This window comes from Malaya genurostris, chromosome 3, assembly GCF_030247185.1.
Source record: "Malaya genurostris strain Urasoe2022 chromosome 3, Malgen_1.1, whole genome shotgun sequence".
Taxonomy (NCBI): Eukaryota; Metazoa; Arthropoda; class Insecta; order Diptera; family Culicidae; genus Malaya; species Malaya genurostris.
Window position 1 is genome coordinate 184,604,281 of NC_080572.1, and position 23,173 is coordinate 184,627,453.

The 23,173-nt window shown below is 37.3% G+C and overlaps 1 protein-coding gene across 4 annotated transcripts in view; it reads right to left on the minus strand.

Moving 5' to 3' along the window:
• Window positions 1–23,173, minus strand: part of LOC131436539 (peroxidasin) — a 416,998-nt gene that overhangs the window by 52,690 nt on the left and 341,135 nt on the right. For all 4 annotated transcript variants that reach the window (XM_058605296.1, XM_058605295.1, XM_058605297.1 and 1 more), the window contains one exon: window positions 834–1,037. In XM_058605296.1, coding sequence (XP_058461279.1) covers window positions 834–1,037 — 204 coding nt within the window. The remainder of the gene's footprint in view (window positions 1–833; window positions 1,038–23,173) is intronic.

Genomic DNA, 23,173 nt, shown 5'->3' on the forward strand with positions numbered 1-23,173 from the left:
CAATTTGTCGAGAATACCATGAAAGTTATGATTATTGTGAGATCTGAGATGGGACACTGATCATTCGCAATCTGTACATGAACGGAGTATTGTTCAATCGGGTTGTCGTCTAAGTTGTGTTTCATTACAATCACAGTATCAATGGGGAGGACAATTTCTAGATTTTTTTTTCGGCCTTGCCACGAAACATTTCCGAGCAACGCCGGGTAAATCAGCTAGTTGTTCATAAAACTCGTCTCTGAATTTGAAGTAATTTACGTCCATGCTAAGTGAGATAAGCTTCTTTTGCTTTTGCACAGCAAAGTCTTGGTTCTTACATTCCTTTTGTGGAATTTGGCCTTTCTGTTTCAACAGACTTCATTCAGACATAATCATTGCATGGCTAGTACTATGGATCCTACTGACACTAAGAATCCTTCCAGGTCGGCGACTGTGCTTTTGCATAGACTAATGTTATATTGTTGAAGTAACCACCCTTCTAACAGGTTGGTGGATTCTTTAATGGGTCGAAAGGAACCAAGATTTGATTGCATATTGATTTAGTAATTTATTTTTCTGTCACTATTTCCGGCATTTTCGAAGCCGAACATTTGATACCGGTATAGTGAAATTCGCACCATTTCACCATCAGATAATATGAACTGAAAATTGAAGCCTAATCTAAAAGAAATTACAAATTTTCTGCACCTTCGATTTATAAAAAAAAAGTGTAACGAAAACGTAAAGCTCTGAACTAACATGACCTACAACTGCATTCCTGGAAATTTTGACCATCATGATTCTACTATGAAAGAAACTGAAACAGAGACAGGGAATATTACTTCCGTACTCACCCGAATCAGACTGCTTCACGTGTTCGATGGTCAGCTCGATGTTATCGTCGCTGAAGTATATCCGTTTGGTTTCTGCCAGCGGTTGGCCGTTGCGCTTCCACCAGATGTGCGGCAATGGATTTCCGTCCGCTTCGCATTCGAGCGTTACGTGGGCACCAGTTTTGGCCGTTACATTTTCCGGGTCCAGCGTAAATCGTGGTACAGCTGAAATGAAGTGAAATGGAAATAGCTACAATGTAGTCGGGAGACGGAAATAATGTGGAAGCTGAGCAAAGTAGTAAAAAGTAGAGCTAAATTGTATGAAATAAACAGTAACAGCTGCACGATTTCCCCTTCGTACTCGAATGGAAACCAAATAAGTATGTTTGCGTGTTCAGACATTGGTTGAGTGAGTTGTCAATTTATTCAATAACATCTGCTACACTCATGTGTAAGAATTACAACTCGAATCATGTATTGACTATTTTTGTCGGTGTAATTATTTAGTGTTCGGTTCGTTGAAGATCCTTTAATAGGTAAAGCAAGCATGCAGTCATAGTTTGATTTATAAGAAGTTACTTCACTTGTTATTTCAATTAAATGCTTCCACAACGCAATTCCAGAAATGAGTACCACGTCATCAGAATTGATATACTCCGATTTGGGTGAAAATTGGAACACATCTTTCGTGAAAAATTAATGGTTTGCCATATCGAAGGTGTGTTCAAAGTTTCATTCAAATCTAAGAAAGTCCATCCTAGTATTTCCACCATTTGTTGTGTTTATTTCTGGAATTGTGCAAATGTTCAATACGCTAGTGTCTTCGCATTTCTTGGCATCTTCCCGATTCTTGAAAGAAAGTTTCGATACCTCAAAGTATCGACTCGGTATCGGACATCCCTACCGTTTGACCATTTAAGATTAGTAGTATTGAAAAGGACCATCCGGTTTCAAAAGATTGAGATTGTATTTTATTCTCTCTGTGACGCTCAACGCGCTCCGCAGGCGATGCGATGTCCTGGTGCTGATCTTAAAACAGTATAATTTCAATGTGTTGTTTGATACGTATAGTTTAAAATTTGATTGAAATAGTTATTTTGAGTGATAGTGCTGGTGTGGCAAGTGTGTGTTTAGTAGTGACAGTGCTATTTATTGAATATTGATCCGCGAAACTAAAGATGCTCAAGCGGTGGAAACTGAAAATTTACCGCCCCAAAATTCAACGATGTTAGCCTGTTTACCGATCGAAGCGCCATCTGCATGTCATTGTCAGTGTTGTCGGATTTCTATGGAATGTGTAAAGTTTACAAGTCGATCGTGTCATTCAGACTAAAGGTCTAGGGTTGGTCTGCAGCGGACCCATAGTGTGTGTGGGTATGTACAGTGAAAATGATTTGCTTCTCCCAAGCTTCATTTTCTTGGTTCATTGTACATTTCCACTCATTCGGTCAATCACGATCAATCGCAACTACGGGCGATCTACTTCAGCTCAGCTCAGCTCTGTGGCGCTTAACGCCCTCCGCAATTGACATGGTGGGCCTCGACGAATTATGCGAACTTTCGTTATCGCGCTTCTTCTTGGCCTTTGGCGCATCGTATTTTACCTGGATGTTCAAACTGTCGCCAATCTTTTACAAAGATAAAACTGAACGATTGCCTACATTTCTTTTATATCATCAAAATAACCGCTTTAAGCGCTGCCCATATTAGGTTTTCAAAACTAAAACATTTGGAATGTTGCTTCACGAAGGATTTCCGATATGAAAATAATGTTTTTGGGGTTTATTTCTCTTTCGTACAGGTGCCATATTACGGAATTTTCTCTTGTATTAAACACTGCTCGTTGCATTTTTCTTGAACTCAAAACAACTGAATGTTGGTTTTATTTGCATTCGTTTATTGCGCAGTCCGCACTGCGATCGGTTCACTACACTGATTATTTCATTAGATTTTTTCTAAACGGATTATTTTTACTTCCGATTTGCATATTTCAAAGAAGAATAATTCTAATAGTGATTATCCTGCGTCGCACACATTTCGGTGTATTTTTCGCGAATGCGAACGACCAGCAGCTGGAGGATGACACAATCGCTCATATATTTCCATGTTTCATTCATCTCAAGATTTCAGTGATAGAAACTATCAATCAATCAACTATCGGGATTCATTTCAAGCATTCAGAAGGACAACATTGTTGAATTCTCTACGATATTAAACACTGTTCGGAACATTTTTCTCGAACGCCATGCAACAAAATGATAGTTACCGTTCGTTTGGTGCAAATTACGCACAGCGAAAACTGCACAAAGCTATTCAAATTATTCAAGATTTGCATTGAACTGATGATTCTTACCTTCGATTTTCAAAGAAGTAATCATAATAGTTTCTTAGATAACATTTAGAGCCATTAGAACGGCTGATTTTGTACAATGTTCTCCATCGTTGTCCACTTTTCGTTTTCTCCAATGCAAACGACTACCAGCTAGATGTTGACAACGCTCAATTAACGAGCAGTGCTTAAAACAAGCAGAATTTTTGAAAGATCGAGCTGTGAGCTTTGCTCAGAAAAAAAAAACCAGCTAGATGATGCAATAACTTTTGTTTGAAACGAAGCTCACACTGCGAATGACCAACAGCAGATATGCTCACAGGAGAACTAGTTTTTTTTACAGAAGAACTGTTTTTTCAACGTTTAAACCAGAGGAAAGGAACCTCATATTCGCCATTGACTGAGGCATCAATTGAATAATGCCGGGTGTAGTTCCACTGTCTTGGCGTAGATGGCAGCCTGCGCACCCGATGTGTCTCCGTTCATAAATTATCATAGCCTGAAGCTAGCAAACGTGCAACAAAGTCTATTCATAGATTTAGTTAATTTTAATGTTTCGTGTTTGGGAACTATTTTTTCATTATTTAAACAATGTTTTCGTAATAAACCTTACATTTTTTTCCATTCGCTTCATGAAAGAATTAGAGAAAATACTCAATCAAGGAAAAAGTTATTATGAAATCAAATCAAAATTTTGTTACATTTTCGTGTCGTGAAATTTTGAAAATGCACCCAGGTGAGTATAGTAAATAAAGACGTAGTCCTACGTCATAATGACTTGCAAATAACGGTGTGGCACCCGAACACAGCTGAACTTGCTCGGTTCTTCTGTTCGAGTAGGCTGTTTCTTCGTGTGTTTCACATGCATGGTAGTTTAATTGGCAAAATGATTTCCCTGGCTAGGACCTAATTACGGGTACGAGTCCCGTCTCTATGGTAGCTTTTTCGCGATTTTCTTTACATAGTTTTATTGGCATCTCATTTTTCCAATCTGTTTTCCTCGTTAGAAACTAATCAAATTTAAAACTATCTCATGAATAAAGGTTTGACAGCTATCAGCGGTTTGTGTGCATACTAAATTACATAAATGAACATGTAAACTGGTTATTGTCAAACGGCGTTCGTTAAGCTTATTTTGTGAGGTTATGCGATGGTTGTATAGAACCTAATAGATCACTATGAAAAGAAAACCTTCTTGCTATTCTTTATAGAAAGGATATAGAATTTCTATAAAACTGACTTTTTATCGATTTTTTGGTCAGTGGTTCTGTGAAAATAGAGTAAGTTTCATTGAAAAGAACTACAACCCACAATATTGAGCGAAAGTTAGCAAAGACTATACATGTTCAGTAATTTATGACAAAATTTTCAGTAGTATGAGGTATCCAAACATAGCTCAAAGTTGAGGTTTTCTAATATGTTTGGTATGAACGAGCATTAAGGTGAAATTCAATTTAAATATAAGATGCGCAAAATTCCTAACGCATGAGTTGAACAACTTATGCAAAACTCACACATACAATATTTTCAGTAGTTGTGGTTGCTGTGGGCTTACGACACATTTTGTTCAGTAGTAAAACAGTCAATAATCATGGATGGTTATGAACCATGAGTATTTTTTAATTTAATTATATGAGAGAATACACCCAAACCTCCGTTTACGAACACTTTTTTACGTTACCTCTTTTTACGTAACTCTTTTTACGAACCAAATCCCAAATAACGTAAACTTCGTAAAAAGAGGTTTTCGCATCCAATGAAAACAATTTTCGGCTCCATGGAAATTACTACAATATGGGTATTTTCGAAACGGGTTTGATGAGTAGATGACGGAAAACGATGTTTGAAGTGGTTCGGTAATCCAAGATGGCGACTTCCGGTTTGTCGATATTCCTTACAAACCTTTGCAATGTGGGTATTTTCGGAGCGGGATTGATGAGTAGATGACGGAAAACGATGTTTGAAGTGGAAATCCAATATGGCTTCCGGTTCTTTGATATTGCTTAAAAACATTTACAATATAGGTATTTTCGGGACGGGTTTGATGAGTATACACCGGGAAATCATGTTTGAAAGCGCTTCCAAAATCAAAATGGTGAGTTCAGTTGTATCGGTATTCTTTGACGATCATTACGATATGATTATATATCGTTTAAAAGAAGTTATGCTGCTAATCATTATTGTTTGAATATTGTACTATATTTTCGAACTGACCATAACAAGTAGACGTCTGAACAGCTATCATAATTTTGTATTGTTATAGTTATATTGTATGCTTGCAATATTTTATTGAACAACTGGAAGTCTCAATCTAATATTTGGAAGCAACCACAAACATTAAAATTTGGTTTCAAATCAATGATTGTTCACTCCAATATTTTTTATAATCAGTGTTACACTTATAATTTCAGTTGTTTTAGTGTACGTGATAAAGTCGAAAAAAGTACTGTTACTCTCATCACGACTCATTTGTTTTTATTTAAATTTGTCAAAATCTCATGTCAACTGGCCCGTCGGAATATGATTTAACATTTTGTAAGCCATTGAGAAAAAGGGATATTTTTTGGCTCAAGTGGTAAGAGTCAGTTAGACAACCACATGACACTGAATTTCTAACATTTAGCAATTCCAGAAATAAATAGCAGATAAACTGGCAGGATCGACTTTCTCCGAATCGAATGAAGCAATATACACCCCTCAGTATGGCAATCTCTTCTTCCTGATAAAGGAACCTTTTCGACTCAATAATAATTTTTAGAATGTCGAAATTTAAAACCGTAACTAACCACTTCAAACATCGTTTTCCATCATCTACTCATCAATCCCGTTCCGGAAATACCCACATTGTGAGGGTTTTTAAGGAATATTGTCAAACCGGAAGTCGCCATCTTGGATTTCCGAACCAATTCAAACATCGTTTTACGTCATCTACTCATCAATCCCGTTCCGAAAATACCCACATTGTAAGGGTTTTTAGGAATATTGATAATCCGGAAGTCGCCATCTTGGATTTCCGAACCACTTCAAACATCGTTTTCCGTCAACTACTCACCATTCCCGCTCCGAAAATACCCACATTGTAAAGGTTTTTAAGGAATATCGACAAACCGTAAGTCGCCATCTTGGATTTCCGAAGTACTTAAACATCGTTTTCCGTCAACTACTCATCAATTCCGGTTTGAAAATACCCACATTGTAAGGGTTTTTAGGAATGGCCCGTTCCGAAAATACCCACATTGTAAGGATGTTTAAGGAATATCGATAAACCGGAAGTCGCCATCTTGGATTTTGAACCGATCCCAAACATCATTTTCTTGCACCCACTTATCACATCCGTTCCGAAAATGGCCATGTTTCCTTATTCATTACCCAAAACTTTTTTTACGAACCAAATCCCAAATAACGTATACTTTTTTTACGAACTTTCTCCATTTACTAACCCCCGTTTATTTCGTAAATGGAGGTTTCGGTGTATTTGTGCATGTTGTTTAAGACGGTCAATTTAGTCATTCAATTTATAATCAAAATGTTCTTATAATTGGTTTGATCGTTCGTAGCTTTGTAGGGAATTAGTTTATTCTTTGTTATGAATCAAAACCTTTGGAATGAGCTGTGTATTTCTCATCCGGTTTATAAACGAAAGATGTGAATGCTGAGTTTGATAAGTGTTGTGATCGACTGACCTATACATCTATGTTATACGAGTAGTAAGAGTTTGGCTATTCATAACAATACACTACAACTTTATGAGTTGACGAATCCTATGCTTTTTTTAAATATATTTATGAATTTCGTATTTCCAAATTCAAACAACAAAAACCGAGCAGATTCTAAGAAATTTTGTTTTATTGTATCCTTTTATTTTTAATGTATGACATACATTTCTATATGTTTCAGATACAACAATTTACCAAATATGGTTTGACGATCCTCAAAAGTTCAGTTTTTGCAATGACTGAGCGGAAATATATATTGGAGAAGCCAAGTGAAAGAAAAACTAACAGAAAAGATGAATTTTTGGAAAAAGATACGCTCAGAGACAGGACTCGAACCTGCGTTCTTATGCATTCCGTGCATACGCGCTACCATTTCGCGCGATGTCCAGCCAGCGACTGGCACCATTAAAGAAGGTGACAAGCGATTATAAATACACTCTCCTACTCAATGCTTGATCGGAGAAATAGGTATAAAGCGAGAGGACTAGTGTTTGATGGACAGAGAAGATGTTTGGATATAAGGTGTCGGTCGGGTGACGGCCAGGATGTAGACCATGTTCGATGTACGTTGCTACCATGTCTGTGAGTTTTAGTGTGGCTAAAGCAAGATCAGAGTGGCGAAATGGTAGCGCGTATGCACGGAATGCATAAGAACGCAGGTTCGAGTCCTGTCTCTGAGCGTATCTTTTTCCAAAAATTCATCTTTTCTGTTAGTTTTTCTTTCACTTGGCTTCTCCAATATATATTTTCGCTCAGTCATTGCAAAAACTGAACTTAGTCATGGCGGCTTTACGTCAAGCTAAAAATTAATAAATCGTTGGATCCTCAAAAGTTATCCATGAAAGCACAAAAATACGAACATTTTGCGTTATAATTTGAAAATATTGGGTTTTATACGTAAGTCGTTGCCATCATTTTGCTTACAGTGTCATGAAAAATGTAATTATTCCAAATTTTTGATATGATTCGACGTACGTGTATTTCTATTATGTTTGTTACACTTTTTATGATAAATATTTAACGAATTCACTCAAACCAAAGAAATTTTTTCCGAAGTGTGGAAAAGCAGTCTTAGTTTTATGACATTACACACCCGTCTGTCTTTGAGCACCAAATAGATTCCTTCAAAGATGGAGTCGAGGAAACTTTTATTGTTTGCTCACTAAAACAATGATGGGGGCTGCAAATCAAGTTTTGCCCTAGGACAATTTTTAATTGGTACGCCACTGGGTGAAAGTGTAACGAAATACTACATTTTTACTGCTCAATGGATTAGTATCATAAAACAATTCAAAGATAGAGTTAATTTTGTGGGTTATCTTGATCAAGTGAAACAAACTTTATGTGATTAAAACAATTATTAATTGTTCACCGTTTCGTCATTATTTGAAAAAATCGTTTTTACTTAATTGATTTCTCGTGCAACGAAACATGACGACATTTGTGCTGTCATTCAATGATTTCTTCAAATTATAAACCTGCAAGTGATGCACAATGTTCGATAATAGTATTTGGAGATAGTCAACCTCTCGTTTGGACTAGATGCTTGTATAAACCGATTCAGTTATTCTGTAGAAAAAGAAACACCTGGCAGAGCAGTTGTAGTCTGAAACCAATAAAACCAAATAACACACATACGAAAATATGTTCGATTCGATTGTACAAGTGGTATAAGCATGATAGCCAATAAAATTTTCATGTGGCAACGATTCTTCATATACCGCTATAGGGATTCAAAGTATAAAGTTCAAAATTTACGGCTCTACTGGTTCGTTTCACAGCGTTTCTTTGATAAGCAAACAGCAGCTATTATGCTCGCTGTGTATTCTGTTTCTCCGACAAACATAGCTTCAGTTAGCTCCTGGTGCATTCCAGGAGATTCCGTCCAGTCCAGCAGCGAAGCCGGCTATCCGGTTGCACCAAGTTTCATTGCACGTATGGACAGTTCGAAATGCTAAGACTAAAGCAGCAGAAATGAAAGTAAGCATTTCCCATAAATATGGAATCGGAGTTTCGCAGGATAATGTCGGAATCAGATGCCTCTAGCATAATTCAGTTTGATTGCTGAGTCTGTATTTGACCAGGCAACGTGAAGACCAACCACAATTCACCCGAGCGGCCCCGAATGCAGTATGCATTATGCCACTACATTCCGGCGGATGCAACTGCCCAACGCCTCACATGCTAATGGAAGTGGAGAATTTCCGAATCCGTTTCTTGTTCTGCGTCCAGTTTCTCGTTCGAGGCGAAACAGCTTGGTTGTGGGCAGACTCCCTCCGTTCTGTGCATGTCGGCCCTAGGGTAGAAATGCCAGTTCTAGGATCTATTTAACGCAGTAACATCAAAGAGTTCACACTAAACTATTATCAGATCAGTTACATAATCAGGTAGTAATTGTTTTCGAGCAATTCCAGGAATGGATAACAAGTCATCACATACCCGAATTTGGATGAAACTAAGATGGAAGGAGAGACCGACCTAGACCGAGTTTATCTGTCACAGTTCATCTGCCACAGACAAGTAATTTTTCGGCAGTTCATATTTGGTCTGGAAATGTGGTCACACTATTCATAGTTAAATGACTGCAACAGTCAAGTTTGACTGCCTACACGCTTAAAAATAGTTACTCAAAAATGAGTAAGATCTCACTCATCTACAGAAAAAGTGGAACAACTCTAATTTAGAGTAACTCCGAAGTTACTCAAATTTGAGTTCTTCCACTGGAAACGATATTTGGGTAAAATCTACTCATTTACTGAGTAATACTTTATTCGTACATGTACAAAAATAGAGTAACTACCACTCAAATTTTGTGTGAAATTTTATTTCACATATACCAAATTTGCAAAAAAATTGCTCCTTTTCTGAGTGTATTGTATTAAAATGTTAAATAATTGAACTCAATACTATATCAAGTGGTGGTCGCTTGGAGTAGTGTGTTATGCTCGTTTCGTTTCCATTCTAAAGCACAACACGAAGCTGATCATTCCGGTTTTTGCAGACACAACACCGTTTGTGTTGATCGACTCATCCTCGAAATACGCGTCTCACTAACAAAAAATACAACCTGTTGCTACAAATGGTTATTACAACTTTTAGACTTATCGCGAATGCGAATAGTAACTATAAAACGAGATTTTGCGTTAAACTCAAATTTAGAGTAGGAGTTACTCAATATCATTGATGATAACTACTCAATTTTTGACGTTTCCATGTATCATTTGAAAATGAGTAACTAGTACTCAAACTTTGAGTAACTTTTTCTAAGCGTGTACAGTCAATATTTTGACAGTTGTTATGCTTGACTATGACAGACTTTTTGAGCATGTCAGTATTGTGATTACATTGATCAGACAAATAAAACTGGTTACAGACTCAAATATAGGGAGTGGGCTGCAGTTTTTCTGCACACAGTGATCACATTGGAAGAAAGTTTGTGGGCCAGAGAACATTTCACGGAATATCGCATTATGATAAAATATCGATCTGGTCTCACAACACGAAATTCGTTGCGTTACTACTTGGTGTGTTGTGTTTGGAAGCAATTAAAGAGAAGTGCATGGTGGATTGGTTGTTATTTAAGAAAATCTCAAATACTGAACTTTTCCACATTTTTTTAAAATATGAAACTCTTCGATGTATCTAAAAATTATTTATTCACCAAGTATGACATGAGTGTGTTTTTGTTAAAACAAAAAGTTTAATTTGAATGAGAAAATTAAATAAAATAGTCGAAATAGTGACCATCTTTCTGACAATTTGTGGATACCTCGCCAATCAGACATCCAATTTTCGACTTCTTCGTAGGATTTGAAATGGTGCAAAGTCAATGCGTGGCTATTCGATAAAAACAAACTTTTCATTTCTGTATGATTTACATTTCAAGTGATTTTATAATAAAATATTTCATCTTTGTTACAGTACTTTGGTTGTTCTGTGTCTTATTTCCTATCTTTATCTTGGTTTTCACTAATTTAGTGTCGATTGATAGTAGTCGGAAATAAATTAATAGTAGTCGGAAATAAATTAATACGACGGCGAGGGAGAAGCTCCCAGTCAAGTGCTTTGATTGTATCCTTCCTGAACTTTGCAACTGATTTTGATCATTTGGTATCCCCCTCTCTCGGCGCCCTGACGATACACTACAACTTTCTAATCCTTTCATTTTCATCAAATATTGCTAGCAATTCGGTGTATTAAAGCTTTTTCGATGGTCTCGCACGTTCTTCATTTCTCACATAAAAATCATTATCTTTGACCGTTTAATCCAGGCGTTTCCAAACTATTCTGGGTCTTGGACCCCTTTACTAAAATTAACTTAGGCCTCAGACCCCCATCAACAAATTTCTTTTGAAAATTCAATTTCTTGTTTTTTTAATATTGATGTAAAATACTTATCAATTTCTGCGGATGGGCAAATAAACACAATTTTTTAGCGTAAATATTTCAAATAACAACTTATATCAAACAATAGGGGGTCGATTTCTAGACCTCGTCGACCCCCATAGTCAGTTTTCGTTTACGTCGACCCCCACAAAAAGAATATCGACCCCAAGGGGTCTATATCGACCACGTTGGGAACCCCGTACAGGAACTTAATCGGGAACTTTTTAAAAGTGATTTGTGTTTTCAGTGTTCAGCAGTGGATGTAGTCAAAGTTTCATGGGAGTTTGAAAACACCGCTGCTCAGTTAAGTTTCACTGTGAGTTCCCAATGTACCAACTGATTTCGCCTGGAAACGATTGTTCCATCTAATTTGGAATAGAATTGGAAACACAATGAATTCCGAGTCAAATTTCGCACGAGTTTACCGAGTGTACACGTCAAGAGCCATCTCAGTTCTGCCTAAATGTAGATCCCATAGGTCAAGGCAATTCAAGGCACTTTTCTGGCCCAAAAATAACCTTAAAGAATTATTTAAATTTTCTCCATTTCTACGCATTGGATTCTTCAAAATGGAAGTTGAAAAAAGTTTGCGCATTCAATTACGAGGGTAACGCTCACACGCAATGCGAAAATAAAAGTATTGATGTGGAACACATCTTTATACTAGTATGGGTGTCGTTTCGAATCAACGATAAAATCTTTGAACCTGTCTTTATGAGGAGCCGGAACAGGGACGCCAAGCAGTGTTGGTGATTGTCGATCATTCGGCAGAAAGCGGTTCGATATTTATCCACATTGTATACGACATTTTCAATCTGGTAGATGATGCTACAAGAACTCGTTGCCTCTCAATGCATGAACCGTGCGAGAATTTTTCTTCATTTTTTCGCTTCACCTAATACTCTGAGTATTTCACGGCCCGTAAGATAGAGAAAGTGCGCTGTGTGGAATTTACCAAGAGAGAATCGAAAGTTGACAATTATCGCAGGAAATCGAATCGATTATTCTCATTCTAGTTTGAATATTTATTATATTGGATAACGCATGCGTTATCGTAAAGAATTATTTCTAATATTTTCTATACATTCGTTCTGTGTTATCATATTTAATGTTTAACTTATTATTATTATTATTATATATGTAACCCATTTTTAACCTGTTGGTATCGTGCTTTATAAGGGCACAGTTTAAGTTTCAGCGAGTCATTTTTGTTCGTATTCAAGTCAATCAGGTTATTTCTCTGACATTACTCACCCGCCTTTTTATTTTTCCATTCAAAATTAGTGTTACATTCAAACAAAGTATTATCTCCTCATGAGCACCGCCTCTGTATTTTAAATGTTCTAATCCGGATTTCTATCTGTGTAATAGAAACATTTAAACCGTTTTATATTTCTCATATGATTTTTTTTACTTCCACTGATTTATAGCACAACTTTAGTTTTAATATTTGTTATATTGGATAGCGCATGCGATATTGTAAAGAATTATTTCTAATATTTTCTTTTTTATATGTATTATCATATTTTATGTTGAACCAATTATTATTATTATTATTATTATTATTATTATTATTATATGTTTTATATAACCCATTTTTTACCAGTTGGTATCGTGCTTCACAAGGGCCCAGTTAGAGTTTCAGCGAGCCTTTTTATTTTTCCACTCAAAATTAGTGTTACATTTGAACGACTGAAAGCAAAAATCGGATAAGTGCATCTTAGTGTGAAAAACCCGTTTAAGTATTTTTGTATGCAAAAATCGGATAAAAACATTGAAAGCATAAACCGGGCAAGGATTTTGCAATGCAAGAATCGTTTAAAAACATCTTTTCTGCAAGAACCGGACAAAATAACTTTGAATTCAAAAACCGGACAAAACTTAACCGGTTCTTCCAAAACAAACAAAGGTATTTGCATTCAAAGTTTTTACCGACTGCCGCTGTGGACGAAACATGGTTTGCTTGTTTGTTAAGGACAACTTGGTCTAAGCTGCGTTCCCACAGCGGCAGTTTCGGCACGATTTTTGCTCTCAATGTTTTTATCCGATTTTTGCATTCAAAAATACATAAACGGGTTTTCCAAACTAAGTTGCACTTATCCGATTTTTGCTTTCAGTCGCTCATTTGAACAAAAAAAATGCTTTCATAGCGGTACATCTGGTACATGATATACCCGGGTGTTTAAAAAATGGTATTGGTTCTGCATCATCTGTACAGAACGAAAAAAAGATTCTTCCACTTCTTCGATGTATTTTTTAAATTAATTTGCTCATTTTTTTCCGAAACAGGAACTCACTTCAAAATTTCATACCGATTTGATAGCTCTTGCAGTAAGTATAATCTCCTCATGAGCACCGTCACGGCTGCTCGGCCATCCATGGAAGTTGACCATCAATGTTAACTTCCCTCTCTGAGCAGCCTAGATAGCCGTGTAGTGTCGGTAGCGGTTTCCCAACTGCTAAGAATAACGCTACGGTCCACCTGTACCGGTGGTATAAGTCCACCAAACAGGTAAGCCGTGTGGCATCCGGCGGAATTATTTTTTACCAAGAATTGATCCACTGGTTTCCTATTCCATGTCGTAAAAGGCCACAAAAATAGGAACTCCTAAGTCAAGGTGTATTTCCGTGCCGATGGCTGAATGGCTGCAGGAGGTTAAACATTGCAGTCGTGAACGGAATATCTTGGGTTTTTCCCTTACTGGATACACGCAATGCTTAGCAATCAACTTCTTTGATCATCGCTTCGGCGGGCCAGAGATTAGAAAGCTGAGTGTCTGTGGGTGTCCTCAAGGTGGTGTACTATCCCCACTTTTATAGAACCTAGTCGCTGATAGTTTGTTAAGGAAACTTAATAACCTTGGATTTCCGACTTATGGTTTTGCCGACGATTATCATATATTGATGACCGGTATAAGCATTAACACTCTCTTTGATTTAATGCAGCAAGCCCTGCGATCTGTTGAACAATGGTGTTGTCAGGTTTGGATTATCTGTAAATCCGGGCAAAACATCAATGGTGCTTTTCACTCATCGTAGGATAATTACAGGAGCTCGTCCGTTGCAGTTCTTTGCTTCAGGGGTCACTGTGGTCGATCAAGTTAAATACGTCGGGGTTATTCTTGACTCAAAACTGAATTGGTCTGCTCACATTGATTTCAGGATTAAAAGAGCTTGCATGGCTTTCGGCCAATGCAGACGAGCTTTTGGAAAATCATGGGGACTCAAACCCAGATATATTCATTGGATCTACACAACTATCGTTAGACCAATTTTAGCATATGGATGTCTTGTATGGTGGCAGAAAGGAGAAGTCGCGACAGTTCAGTCAAAGCTAAATCATCTCCAAAGGATGGTCCTAATGGCGATGACAGGAGCATTCACGACAACTCCTACTGCTGCTCTAGAGGCGCTACTGTGCATTAAACCACTATATGTGTTCCTAAAACAAGAAGCATTATCTTGTGCATACCGTCTTAGGGTTACAGGGCTTTGGAACAGTAACCCATTAGAATATGCTACCAGTCACACTCGCTTGTGGTCTCAAATGGTTCCGTGGGATGAGTATTTACTCGCTCCTAGTGACCTAACTCTCACATGCAGTTTTCCTGTTAAAACATTCAAAGTGAGCTATCCTCTTCGTTAGGAATGATTGTCTGGTTGTCTGGAACGACAACTTGATGAACACATAGTTTGTTTTACGGACGGTTCTCTGTTGAATGGTCGTGCTGGTGCTGGTATCTACTGTCGTGAAATAGGCTGGAGCAGTCTCATTCACTTGGTAGATACTGTACTGTGTTCCAAGCAGAAATCTACGCAATTCTGTGTGGAGTACAATCGGCACTTCAGCAGAGGATCTGTGGTAAACGTATTTATTTTTGTTCCGAGCCTTAAAAGCACTCAGTTCGAATGACTCACGGTCGAATCTAGTGATCGCATGTCGAACTCAAATTGAAGACCTCAGCATTTCAAATGCTGTTTACTTCATATGGGTACCCGGCCATTCTGGTATTACTGGAAATGAATGGGCTGATGAGTTGGCTAGAGCTGGTGCAACGAATGATTTCGTTGGTCCTGAACCAGCTTTACCACTTTCAACTAGTTGGATAAAGCACAAGATACGTTCTTGGGCTGCATCCAAACATGCCAGCTACTGGCGCAGCTTGCAAACTTGCGCTCAGACAAAAGCATTTCTACCAGATTTAAATCTGAAAATGTCAAAGTGTCTACTGCATTTCTCCAAGTATCATTGAAGTATTCTGGTCAGAGCTCTGACTGGACATTGCAAACTCAATTATCACATGGCTACTATTCAACGTGCTGAGTATTATTCGTGTGATTTGTGTGAATGCGATTATGGTACTTCATATCATCTGATATGTAACTGCCCCGCATTGACGCAGCTACGTATCCGGGTTTTTGGTTCTCCATACATGGTTGAGTCTGTGTATGCGGAGCTAAAATTGAAGGATATTCTCTCGTTTCTCACCCAATGTGGTAAGGAGCTATAGTCAGAAGGGTTCATCGTTCTTCCTGGAGTGAATGAATCCCTTCTGTATTCACCTTAAATAGGGTTTGGCAGATTGTTTGGCAGATTGTTTGGCATCCTCTGGGGGGTACCGCATTTACTTCTGCTCGTACATACTGCGAGTCGTTCTGCATTCTTCCGGGAGTGCAGAATGGTGTCGCTTTTGTAAGATCTCTAAATCCTCTCGGGGGTTGGAGGTTTTATTAACAGCAGACTGTTCGGGACCTCGTAGAGGTTCAGAATTTCCTTCTGCTTCCACTAAATGTGATCCTCAGCAGATTGTTCAGCATCCCTTAGGGGTGCAGAATTTACTTCTGCTTTTATGTGTTTTTGTGTCGTCAATTTTTCCCATCCTCCTAGTTCAACCCTTACCATTTCCTTTCAATCCTTCCCTCTTATATATCGGGAAAATGATGCTAAAAACAAATTGATGGCAAGGCACAAATCTCCAAATATCAAGGGGAACGTGCCATTTGAGCCAATTTGTTCTGATTCCTGATTCCTGATTGTTAAGGACAACTTGGTCTAAGCTGCGTTCCCACAGCGGCAGTTTCGGCACGATTTTTGCTCTCAATGTTTTTATCCGATTTTTGCATTCAAAAATACATAAACGGGTTTTCCAAACTAAGTTGCACTTATCCGATTTTTGCTTTCAGTCGCTCATTTGAACAAAAAAAAATGCTTTCATAGCGGTACATCTGGTACATGATATACCCGGGTGTTTAAAAAATGGTATTGGTTCTGCATCATCTGTACAGAACGAAAAAAAGATTCTTCCACTTCTTCGATGTATTTTTTAAATTAATTTGCTCATTTTTTTCCGAAACAGGAACTCACTTCAAAATTTCATACCGATTTGATAGCTCTTGCAGTAAGTATAATCTCCTCATGAGCACCGTCTCCGTATTTTAAATGTTCTAATCCCGATTCTCACACAGAAACATAAACATTTAAAACGTTTTTTTATTTCTTATATGACTCTTTGACTTAAAAGTCTTACCAAGGGAACTAGTTTAAATGCCAGACTTTGATGAAGAAAAAGAAGCATCCTTTTCCTGTCAAAATACTAATTTTAACATGAACAGATGCGTGTAAAAATGGGAATTTCAGTTAGCTGTTTTCAGAGTGAGACTTTGGAAATTTGCAATAATTATAATTGCACTATCCTTGATAAGAGTCATGCTTCAAAACATTTTCGGTGAAAAATCCAAATATTAAGGCCCTTATTACGGGTATCACTACACGGTGAAAACCAAGTGAAGTGATTGGGACTCTTATTATCGGTATCACTTCACGGTGAAAATCGAGTGAAGTGAATTAAGGTCCTTAGCACGGAAGTCGCTTCAAAGACAAAAGTAATTATTTGAATGAACTTGATGTCATTACGAACATCACGCCACCAACATTTCGTTGAAAAAATGAGTTTTTCCCCTACAGTGATCACTTCACAATGCGTGATACTGGTAATAAGGAAAATCAAGTAACATGTAAGTGAAGTGAATGTGAAAGTGGAAGTGAGAACGGTAATAAGGGCCTAAAGCTCTAATTACAAAATATACAAATTTGATCAGTACCTTAAAAAGAAAAACATATTGGAAAATTGACATGCGAATATGTAATGAAAACCGCGAAAAAGCTACCGCAGAGACGAGACTCGAACCCGTAGCTTGCCAACCGGGGAAATTGTTTTGCCAATTAAACTACCCTGAATGTGCAAAACGATTTTCCCGGATAGGAGCTAGCTACGAGTTCGACTTCCGTCTCTGTGATAGCTTTTTCGCGGTTTTCATAACATAGTTGTATTCGTATGTCATTTTTCTATTCTATTTTCCTCGTTAGATACTGATCAAATTTAACACTAGTTAAAGGCGGCTCTACATTTTAACAAAATTAAAAAAATCATTAAAATATTTCAATTTTACCATCATGGTAAAACAAGAACAAAGAATAAGATTCGACGAATGACCGTAGATGGTTGAAGTCGCTTATAAAACAAACTAGGAAGCAATCTGTTTTCAACGGGACGGAACGGAAACAAAACTGAATACTGAAGTTAGTTAATCTACCCTAAAATGATTATCTACCGGAATGTGTTTCTGCTTACGAGCGTCCTGAAAAAACCCAAAGCCAACGTTGAGAGTGAAGTTAGACCATGAATTGTACACAAAGTATGTATAAAAATTGGGATAAAAAATGGACTCCATAAATAATATTTCAACGTGATACTGCTATCAGGAAAAAACCCTCTTCCATAGAGATATTGTGTCTGGAGGAGTTAAAGTGGTGAACATCGAATTTACATTCATAACTTTCCAGTAGCTGGAGCAAGTAATGGGAATTGATGCTAGGTGGAAAGATTCCAGTACACCTTATTAGGAAAAATTCTATCGTTTGTAAAAGAATATTTATGTCACAAATCCTTTTACTGATTCGCAGAAATATTTATAAATAAAAGTTTACGTAGTAACATCACAAAACGCGAATAAAAATGAGCTGTATGTAATCAAAATGTCAGAAATGTATGCAAGTCCGTCAAACTAGCTCACTGATTTACAAGTCTTCTTGCGGTTCGGCTTGACAGTGGTGCAATATTTTCCTTTTAGGTGGATCTCTATCGTGTTTGAATCGATTATGTTTTGTGCACCACGTTGTTGTCGACGTACCGATGTAAGACCCTTTCCCCGTTTTGGTAAGATGCCAAATCCGGTCAAACGAGAAAAGAGCCATTGAAACTTTTTCAGACACATAATTTCCGGTCGCGATGTAAATGTGCACTTGAAACCACAGGAACAGATGGCCTGCTACACGAAACATTTCGTGGCAAATATAGAAAACTCGGAAATATTAGCCACTTCCAGTTACCGTATAATATTCCCGTTCAGTAAGTTGTTTAAAATCGGTCCTAAGGTAGGTGCCATCATCCTGTACTACGCAATTAAACTTCGTCAATATCTTCATGGACAGGTACGGTGATCATACTCTTGTTTCGTTTATTATTACGATTTGTAGCACAGGGCACTAATCTCAGTTATCGAATGTTATGTAACCGTTGCTCACCCTCTCAGCAGGCCGTTCTATTTTGTTGATCTTTGAGCGCTTGATGAACGACGTATTGCACGAAATATTCGTTCAGTTTGCTGGAACGGTTTATTGTTGTTTTTTCTCTTGCAAAAATAGTGTGAAAATTAAGTGTTACCTTCACATAGAAAGAAAATTTGTTGTTATTCTATGTGAAGTAGAAGTATTGTGCAGGTATGTAGTGTTAAATTAAAAAAAAATAAGTGGAAAAACTTCAGAAATTCTGCAGTAAAACTAGTCCAACGGGGCTCCAACTCTTCATATTAAAACTGGATCAACAATGGACCTCTGTCTGCCGGGTTTGTTGAACGAAAAAAATGGCGGTCTGTTTCAAAATCGGCAAACGAAAGCCCCGTGTTGGCCTCCCGTTGAACGATTGATTGGACTTTCATTGGACCAATGATCCAACGTATTGGACTAACGTTTTTTTCTAAGAGGGCAGTTAAGTTGACCGGAATTTGAGTCGGAATTCATTGTGAGTTTGCAATACACCAACTGATTCCGCCTGGAAACGATTGTTTCATCTTATTTGGAATCCAATTGAAAATCACAATGAATTCCGGGTCAAATTTCGAATGAGTTTACCGAGTGTACACGCCAAGAGGCATCTCAGTTCTGCCTTAAAGCAGATCGCATAGCTTATGGCAATTCAAGGCACTTTTCAGTCCCACAGATTATCAATTATTTAAATTTAAATCCATTTCATACCACAAGCATTGGATTATTCAAAATGGAAATTGAAAAAAGTTTGCGTCACTAACACATTCAATAACGATCACACGCAATGCGAAAATGAATGTATTGGTGTGGAACACATCTTTATACTAGTATGGGTGTCGTTTCGAATCAACGATAAAATCTTTGTGCCTGGCTTTATATGGAGTCGGGACTGGGATGCCTAGTATTATATATAATCTGTATATTTCGAAATTTAAGACTGACGAAACTTTGTGCTCTATAACGAGCTGAAACTGTACCCTGATGAAATATTATAATATAATTGCACCCTGATGAAATATTTTCATCAAAGTAATTTTTATGTATGCGGTGCTGATGGGGCTATTTTTAAATGTTTCCTATACTTTCGTTGGTGTTATCATATTTGATATTAAACTTATTATTATTATATTTGTTTTATATAGCCCATTTTGGACCTGTTGATATCGTGCTTTATATGGGCATAATTTGAGTTTCGTCAAGCCATTGCACAGTGGGAAAAAATCTATGAAAACCCGCAAAGAATTCTGTAACTCATGAACCAATTGAGATAGGTCAACAAACTAAAGCGTTTCTTATGTAAAAATGTTCGAGAAATTCAATGGAATGGTTTACAATGGCCGTACGAATCGCAATCCTGCTCGGTTTACCCCAAATGTACAACAGTTTTAGGGTTTCCTATAACATTCGCTCTGTAACTTGAAAAGAAGTCGAGTGCGGTATTCTGGAATAGCCTACTTTCATGTAAAAAAGTCTGTAGAACCGATTGGAAGAACTCACACTGGCCGCACGAAACGTTTTGGTGGTTATTTTACCCCATTTCCTCCATTTAATGATATCTTATTGTAAATCGTCCTTAAATCTTGGTAAAACTTATTGGAAATTTACTAAATATAGCTTATCTTATGTAAAAAAAGTCTGTAGAATCGAATGCCAGAACTTATACTGGCCGCACGAAACGTTTTGGTGGCTTTTTTACCGATATTTAAGGACGATTTACAATAAGATGATATGAAATAGAGAAATTGGAGTAAAATAGCCACCAAAACATTTCGTGCGGCCAGTATAAGTTCTGGCATTCGATTCTACAGACTTTTTTATATAATATAAGATAGTTTTCGTATGCTTTCAACGTTGTTCGCTAAAGCCTAAGGGTGATTTAGATGAAAATTTTACATATTGGAGGAATTGGGGTAAAATAGCCTATATTTAGTAAACTTCCAACCGAGATTTAAGGACGAGTTACAATAAGATATCATGAAATGGAGGAAATGGGGTAAAATAGCCACCAAAACGTTTCGTGTGGCCAGTGTATACTCTTCCATTCGATTCTCCAGACATTTTTACATAAAATTAAGCTATTTAAGTAGACCGCACTCGATTTCTTTTCAAGTTACAGAATAAATACTACAGAAAACCCTAAAACTGCTGGGCATTAGGGGTAAACCGAGCAGGATGGCGATTCGTAATGGCCGCACCATTCCATTGAATTTCTTGGATTTTTTTTACATAAGTAACAGTTCGGCTGAAAAGTTCGTATCGTTTAATAGAAACACACATTTTTTGCCAAAATTCGTTTTTATTATTCAACATAATTGCCATCAGAGACGATACAGCGATTATAGCGATCTTCCAACTTTTCGATACCATTTTTGTAGTACGATTTGTCCTTTGCCTCAAAATAGGCCTCAGTTTCAGCGATTACCTCTTCATTGCTTCTAAATTTTTTACCAGCGAGCATTCTCTTGAGGTCTGAGAACAGGAAAAAGTCACTGGGGGCCAAATCTGGAGAATACGGTGGATGAGGGAGCAATTCGAAGCGCAATTCGTTTAATTTCAGCATGGTTTTCATCGACTTGTGACACGGTGCATTGTCTTGATGAAACAAAACTTTTTTCTTCTTCAAATGAGGCCGTTTTTTGAAATTTCGTCCTTCAAACGCTCTAATAACGCTATAGAGGGTAACAGAGGTATTTTGGCCACTTCATATATTTTGGCCCACCTAACAAACTTTATCAATTTCATCGGATTTCATCGATGTTAAGTAACCCATGTTGCATCAATTTGAAGCTAATCACATTAAATTACCTATTGCGAAAGGGGTTTTCAAAGATATTATAACATTTGGGGGATATTTTTACAAAGTGGGCCAAAATAAAATCAATCTTAAAGTGGGCCAAAATACCTCTGTTACCCTAATAGTCACTGTTGATGGTTTTTCCCTTTTCAAGATAGTCGATGAAAATTATACCATGCGAATCCCAAAATACAGACGCCATAACCTTACCGGCCGATTGTTGAGTCACTCAGCTGACTGTCGATTGGACTCCGGAGTGAAGTGATGGAGCTATGTTTCGTCCATTGCTATATATCGACGAAAAAATCGGTTTTATTTCGATATAACAGCTCCAAACAATGCTCAGAATCATCAATTCGTTGTTTGTTTGTTTGTTTGTTTTATTTTATTAGCGACTTTAACCGTTTCTGGTCATTCGCCGCACATCAATTCGTTGTTGTTTTTGATCGATTGTGAGCTCACGCGGCACCCATTTTGCACAAAGCTTTCTCATATCCAAATATTCGTGAATAATATGTCCAACACGTTCCTTTGATATCTTTAGGGTGTCAGCTATCTCGATCAACTTCACCTTACGGTCATTGAAAATCATTTTGTGGATTTTTTTCACGTTTTCATCGGTAACAGCCTCTTTTGGACGTCCACTGCGTTCATCGTCTTCGGTGCTCATATGACCAGTACGAAATTTTGCAAACCACTTACGAATTGTTGCTTTGCCCGGTGCAGAGTCTTGATAACACTCATCAAGCCATTTTTTGGTATCGGCGGCACTTTTTATCATCAAAAAGTAGTGTTTCATCAACACACGAAATTGCTTTTTTTCCATTTTTTTCACTATAACAAAAGTAGCTTCACTCAAAATGCAATATCTCACAAACTAAAAATGAGACAGCTGTTAAATTTAAACACGTATCTTTTGAAGGTTGGTACTAACTGAAAATGGTATAGATTTAATTCTAGTGGCGCCCTCTCATAGAAACGATACGAAATTTTCAGCCGATCTGTTAACAATCTTGTTTGTTGCCTTTTTCCATTTTTCCCGATTTCTTTGCGGGTTTCCTCGGTTTTTTTCCCACTGTGCATTGCTGTTCGTTTTCACGTCAATCTGGTTATGTCTCTGACAGTACCCACTAGCCTTTTTTAATCTTGACCAGGGATAAACAGTTTCGGAAAATTGTTTTTTTTGTATTTTTATGTAGTTTAACATTTGAAAAATATTGTGTCAAAATTTCAAATCAATTGAATGATTCTGTGTAAGTTACCAAAAATGTTTTTTTGCTCACTTTTTGAGAAAAACACAATTTTTTGAGAAAAACAAAACGTTTTTCTGAAAACCAATTTTTCGAAGCCCGTGAACACGATCCTGAAAAATCTACTGAACCGATTCTTTTCAAACTGACAACATACTTTCTTGGTTTAAAATGCCTCCCTCCTACGTTTTTGAAATTTTTCCTTTTTCATATTATGGTAGTTTTTCATCTCAAAATTGGCGGAAAGTTTATCATAAGATCGCGTTGTTTGCTTAAATAT